The 6,219-nt window shown below is 52.9% G+C and overlaps 2 protein-coding genes across 5 annotated transcripts in view; one reads left to right on the forward strand and one right to left on the reverse strand.

The window, feature by feature from the left end:
* Dnajb13 (DnaJ heat shock protein family (Hsp40) member B13) overlaps positions 1–1,761 on the forward strand; it is a 22,033-nt gene extending 20,272 nt beyond the window's left edge. For 2 of the 4 annotated variants that reach the window (XM_010603265.3, XM_010603266.3), the window contains 2 exons: positions 785–861; positions 1,444–1,761. In XM_010603265.3, the coding sequence (XP_010601567.1) occupies positions 785–861; positions 1,444–1,597 (231 nt within the window). In that variant the 3' untranslated portion in view covers positions 1,598–1,761. The other 2 variants (XM_010603267.2, XM_010603268.3) reach the window with 2 other exon arrangements.
* A 2,563-nt stretch (positions 1,762–4,324) lies between these two features.
* Ucp2 (uncoupling protein 2) overlaps positions 4,325–6,219 on the reverse strand; it is a 7,341-nt gene continuing 5,446 nt past the window's right edge. Inside the window, exons 5-8 of the mRNA XM_010603269.3 lie at positions 5,774–5,968; positions 5,596–5,697; positions 5,128–5,308; positions 4,325–4,715 (exon numbers count right to left, since the gene is read on the reverse strand). Coding sequence (XP_010601571.1) covers positions 4,616–4,715; positions 5,128–5,308; positions 5,596–5,697; positions 5,774–5,968 — 578 coding nt within the window. The 3' untranslated portion in view covers positions 4,325–4,615. The remainder of the gene's footprint in view (positions 4,716–5,127; positions 5,309–5,595; positions 5,698–5,773; positions 5,969–6,219) is intronic.

Here is a 6,219-nt window from a genome sequence, read left to right on the forward strand (position 1 = left end):
CCTGGATCCCACTACCCACATCTCCTCCACTTGGCCCCGCCTCTTTTGGTCCCCACTGGCCAGTTCTGTGCACTGGATGGGTCTGGGCAGGGCCCTATTGCCACCCTCCTTGTGTCCTTGGGCTCCTGTTCTCAGGGCTCCGACCCTGCCACTTCCTCACTGTCTGAACATCTCAGAGTGGCATTCAAGAACATCCTCCTGTGCACCCCAGCCCTATGACACCGAGCACCCTGCTGGGCGAGGTGTTTTTCCTAACTGTTCTCTGGTTTCTGTTGGGTCTCTGCTGCAGTGCTGCCTGCCCACCTCCCCCTGGAAGGCCTTCTTCCCTCTCCAGAATGGCGAGGAGTCCCTTCTTGACTCCCACAGACCTGTCCTTTCCATCTCTATCAGGACCTTAGTATGCCGTCAACATCAGTGTGACCCTGCAAGACTGTGAACTCCTTGAGGATGGGTCATGGCCTAGTTAGTGGTGGCAAACCTATGGCATGCGTGTGCAGCAGGCTGTTTACATTATTAAAAGCTCTAAAAGGTTCGCCAGCACTGGCCTAGGTCATTCATCTATTAGTGTTTTTTTCTGATACCAGAGATCGAATTTAGGATTTTGTGCTTGTCAGGCAGGTGTTGTGTCACTGAGCTAAATCCCCCCAGCCCTCATCTATTAGTTTTCAAACAGTTTTTCATCTCTCTGGCACCCTCCTAAGGGCCTGGTAACAAATAGAATCATACAGTGCCTTCTAAATAGGTTGGCCATGGTGGCCCCCTCCTTTGCTCCTAACCTCCCCAGGCCCTCACCTGCTGTACCGTGGAGGTGAAGACCCTAGACGACCGTCTGCTTAACATTCCCATCAATGACATCGTCCAGTGAGTCCATCTGCCTTGGGCCCCAGTAGCCAAGAGAAGGGTCGCCCTGGGACTTAGAAGGTGGAGCCAGAGAGGGCTGCCTCTTACAGTTGGACAGGTTGCAGCCCAGCACAGGACCCCTGATGAGAGGGGGAGAAAAGGCTGAAATGGCCAAGCTCTGGGCTGCATTCACCTGGCAAAAAGAATGCTGTTTTCTAATTTGCATGAATCCACAGTAGAGGCCTCAGGCTCCAGTGTTGGGCAATCTCTGTTGTCTTCATCTCCCTAAACTTCTCTTTAAGAGTTCCTAGTTGTGCCCTCTGAGTCCTCCAGGAAAGGCCCTCTTTGTGGGAACGTGTATGCAGCAGCCCAACCCTGCCACCCCTGTTCCCTTTTCCAAAACTAAAACCAGATATCTGGGAGAAGCCTCAGCAGACTCTTGGTGAGAAGCTTTTCAGGGAGCACTCTGTTTGGAAGAAGCCATTTTCTTCCCAGCTGCTGAGACCTGCCTGTAGTGACAGCCCGTCCCTGCAGTTATCTGGTGGCAGGGGTCTGTCAGGTGCTGCTCTCCAAGCTCCCTTCCCTCATCCTCTCTCCTGTTAGTCCCAAGTACTTCAAGAAGGTGCCAGGTGAGGGGATGCCATTGCCTGAGGACCCCACCAAAAAGGGGGACCTCTTCATCTTCTTCGACATCCAGTTTCCTGCCCGCCTCACCCCCCAGAAGAAGCAGATGCTGCGCCAGGCTCTGCTGACCTGATGGGGCTCACTGGGGTCACCCACCCCCACTCCACAGCTTTGGGCGGGGCCAGGGAGCCACCTGGCCCTGCAGATATTACAGGAGGGGGACAGCATGGAACCTTACACCAATGTAATAAAGATTTTCTTTCTTATCCTCCAGCTACACCCTGGTATGTTGGGGAGAAGCTTCTTAGTAGTCTTTCCTGCAGGACCCAGGAAGCTGAACACCTGGGTCCCCCGTCCTGGCTTGGTGGTGAGAGGCAGCTCCACGAGGGTTCAGACCCTGTGCTCCCACCAGCCCAGAGCAGGACTGCGTGCATGGCTTCTGAGGTTGTGAGCTCTGCCCTAACTTTTCATGAAAGAATATTTAGAAGGGTCAGTTGCTGCTCCATAGTGCCCCAAATTCCACCACTCAAAATATGGTATTAGCACTGCGCATGGTGGTACACACCTGTAATCCCAGCACTCAGGAGGCTGAGGCAGGCTAGCAGGAAGTTCGAGGCCAGCCTGGGCTACATAGTGAGTTTAAGGCTATCCTTTTTGTCTCAAAAAACAAAACTAATATTAGCCTAAATATTTTCTTACATAAGAGCTCAGCAGCCCTTGGCAGCCACTGGTTTTTTGTTTTTTTCGGTACAGGGTATGGAATCCAGGGTCTAGGCACTGAGTTACATCCCCAGCCCATTCTCTAAACTTTTTAGGGTAGGGTCTCACTAAGTCGCTAAGTTATCAGTCTGGATTTGAACTTGAAGTCCTCGTGCCTCAGCTCCCAAGAATACTGGAATTACAGGTGTGTACCACCATACTCAGCATTTTTTTTTTAGAGACAGGGTCTTGCCCAGACTAGCACAGACCTCTTGAGGTCAAATGATCTTTTGCATTGGCCTCCCAAGCAGATGGGACTATGGCTAAACACCAGCAAGCCAGGTTTTGGTAGCCATTTTTAAGCCTTCACGAAGGCAGTAGCAGATCTTGAAGACTGGGGCTAGGGTTCCAGGAAGCATTTCAGCATGGTAGTCAGAAGTCAGAAAGCTATTGAATCTCCAATGTGCACATCACCTCTCTGGATTTCCTAAAGATCACAGCCCCAAACCTGCAGGCTTTTTTTTTTTTTTTTTTTTTTTTTTTGGTACCGGGGATCAAACTCAGGCCCTTGTGTTTGCCAGGCAGGTAGCAGAACCACTGAGCCAAATCCCCAGCCCTTCTTCATAACTTCTGTGGAAACTAGATGCAGTGAATTAAAGTCTGCCATCTGAGGTAAGACCCAGGTGGAAGGGATGATGGTGCTGCAGTTCTGAGAGCAAGCCTTGTGTGGGTGAGGGAGGGCACCCAGGCCTCCTCTCAGGCAATGCTCCTGACCATCCTGGTGGGGTGTGAAGGAGGCATAGTCTTAGGCCTAATGAAAGACCCTTAGGAGATTTCTACCTCCTCACTGACCTGAGGAAAAGCAGAGCTCACTGTGGCCAGCATTACCAAGGCCTGCGCTGTTTTCCAATGATCCCTGTACCCTTGTCCAGTTCATTAGTCCAAGGTCATGCCCAGAACCATGAAGTATGGTGGTCATGTGTCCATCCGTTTCTGGGCACAAGGCTGCTAAAGGAACCAGGTGAGATGAACAACCCCCACTCCCACCCCCTCGACAGACATGCCTTTCCTCCAGTACAAAAGAGTTAACAGCCAGAGCCACAGGATCATGTGAAGTGATACAAGGCAGTGGGCAGACTCTTCATGTATGAAGACTCCCTGCAGCCAGCAGAGCACACCTAGGCTGGACTTCCTGCCCCCTAGTGGCCTGCTGCTTTATGGCACTCAATCCTGTCCCTGGGGGCACTGTGAGGCCTCAGTTCAATGTCAGAAGCTGGGTGTAGCTTCACAGCTGCCAAACAGCTGGGGACCTTCAATGATGGTCCCTGGAGGAAGAGTGTGGCAAGGGAAAGCATCTCCATTCAGATACTTTGTGTGTCTTTACCTGAATGACCTGCTTCAGTCCTTGGACATCTATAAAGTAGGCCTTGGTGAACTTAATTCCAAGGGCCCACACCTGTTCTGGGAATTAAAGACTCCCTGAAACTAAGCAGGCATTGCCCACCAGCTTCCCTGCCTCAGGGCAAAGACTGAAACCCCTCTGCAGTCAGCGCCCTGGCTTGTCACTGCCTCCTTGGGATCCCTTGCTCCAGAGGGTGGGACACCAAATCCAAAGTATCCTCAGGCAGAAACTGAAGCCGGATGTTTGCCTGCAGTGAGAACCCAGCCAGTGCTGAGTCAGCGCCTGCCCCACCCACTTCAGAACACTTCCTCCCAGGGGCATTGACTATGGGGGAGGCAGGAAGCAGCCTCAGTATTTCAGGACTTTGGGGAGGTGGGTTTGCCAATTGTAAAATGGAATAACAGCATCTGAGGTTCCCAAATTCCATCTCCACAGGAGCTGCTTCACTGCAGATCAGGACAGCTGAGGGGCTGGGAGGCAGGCTCTAGGTAGAGCAAAAGCCCAAGTGGCCAAGCAGAGGAGGAGGAGTCCCTGCTATCCCTCGGGGCTGCCCTTTCATTCACCATCTCAGCAGAGGGCCTGGGCCTAGAGGGAAAATGGACTACAGGTCCTCATGGGCCCTCCACTGGATGCTGGAGGTAGAAGGTGGGTCACATCCCTTTCTGATGTCAGGTGGCTCCTCCCCTGCCCACTAGATGCCCAAAGGGCCCACTGGACCAGGAGTTCTGGTATCAGCTATGAGAGAGGGAGGAGACACCATGATTGAGCTTGCTTTATGGGTGACAGGCTGGCTGGGCTGGGCTGGGGGTCAGGATGATTTGGTCTGAACTTTTCAAGGGACAGAGGGTTTGAGGTTCTGACTGGGTCAGACAGGGTCTGCTCTACCAGCACTGAGCCAATAGGGAGAAGGGGGGGGATAGAAATGTAGGGAGAACAGGGAGGTAGTAGGAAGAAGGAAGGGGAAAGAGGGAAAGGGAAACACTGGCTGGAGGTGAAGCTAAGGCCAGAGGTGCTCAGGTAGGCGGCAGGAGGGGCTCATAAGGGAGCCTCTCAGGATGTGCAGGCAGCCATGAGGCCCCGTTTCAACTGCTCATAGGTGACAAACATCACCACGTTCCAGGACCCCAAGCGGAGAAAAGAGGGCATAAACCTAGGGGAGAGAAAACAAGTTACAAGGGTAGTTCCAGCTCCTGCTTCTCCTGCTGGGCCCTGGCAGCCAATCCAACCCAGCAGATTGTGTCCCACAGGAGGACGGGAGGACCTGGAAAACTGTGCCTCACAGCTGTGTACCTATGAGCAAGAGTCCCTCTTCCCACGCCCACTCTCCTTTTTTGCAGTGCTGGGGATGGAACTCAGGGGCCCACGCATACTAGGCACTTGCTCTGCCACTGAGCCACAACCCCCAGCCTTAAGCCCCATTTTAACATCTGTAAAATGGAGGACAACTCTGGGAGGTTTGACAGCTGGTTGCTTTTCACTGCCTAGCAGTTTCTCTCCTACCGGTATGATAGGTATGGGTAGCCAGGAGGCCTGGAGTTGGATGAGGGGGATCAGAGGCTCACCCTTTGTAGAAGGCTTGGGGCCCCTCCTTCCGGAGCATGGTAAGGGCACAGTGGCCTGCGCTGCTGTACTGGCCCAAGGCAGAGTTCATGTATCTCGTCTTGACCACATCGACAGGGGAGGCAACGATGGTGGTACAGAAGCCCGCCCCAAAGGCGGAAGTGAAGTGACAAGGGAGGTCATCTGGCAAGGAGCAGGAGGCAAGGCAGTCAGCACTCCTCAGGCACCATTCCAGAAGGAAAGAGAATTAAGTAGCTAGAAGTACTGGGTTTTAAAGAGACCTCTTAAGAGGACCTGGGAGTCATTTTGCCCATCTGGCCTCAATTCCTCAATTTGCAAAGTAGGAGCTTTGTCCCAGTTGGCAAGGAAGAAATGTGCTCAGTCCACAAGCAAAGGGTAGAGGATGAAAAGGTCGGGTCTTCAAGCAGCCAGATCCCATATCTGTTTCTGCACCATCTACTCTAACCCACCTGTCATGAGGTTGGCCTTCAGGAGAGCGTCCTTGATGAGGTCATAGGTCACCAGCTCAGCACAGTTGACAATGGCATTGCGAGCAACATTGGGAGAGGTCCCTACAAGAGGGAGAGGTGAGTGAGACCAGGTCACAGGGAGAAGGGAGACAGGGAAAGGGAACTATCTGGTCCCTACCTTTCCAGAGTCCCCGAAACCCTTCCTCTCGGGCGATGGTCTTGTAGGCATCCACTGTGCTCTGGTATCTCCGACCACCTCCAGCTCGGGCCTGAGCTTGGAATCGGACCTTAACTACATCTGTGGGCTGGGCCACAGCGACAGCCAGGGCACCTGTGGTGCTGCCTGCCAGAAGGCGACTCCCAACGCTGGCATCTGCAGGAAAACCATGGTGTCGGTGGCCAGCTGGGCTTGCACTCACTTTCCTCATCTGTCCTCACCAAGACCACCATGTCACTGTGCTCTAACAGTGCCCAGACCCAGCTCTTGCTCTAGGAACTTTCTTTGCATCAAAGTGCAGTATCACTATGAATGTCTACTACTTGCTAGGATTTGGCAAGGAGTTGCAAAAATTAGACTTTGTGTTTCTCTGTGTGTGTGTGTGTGTGTGTGTGTGTGTGTGTGTG

This window comes from Fukomys damarensis, unplaced genomic scaffold (assembly GCF_012274545.1).
Source record: "Fukomys damarensis isolate Sample0158 unplaced genomic scaffold, DMR_v1.0_HiC HiC_scaffold_16, whole genome shotgun sequence".
NCBI classification, from domain to species: Eukaryota; Metazoa; Chordata; class Mammalia; order Rodentia; family Bathyergidae; genus Fukomys; species Fukomys damarensis.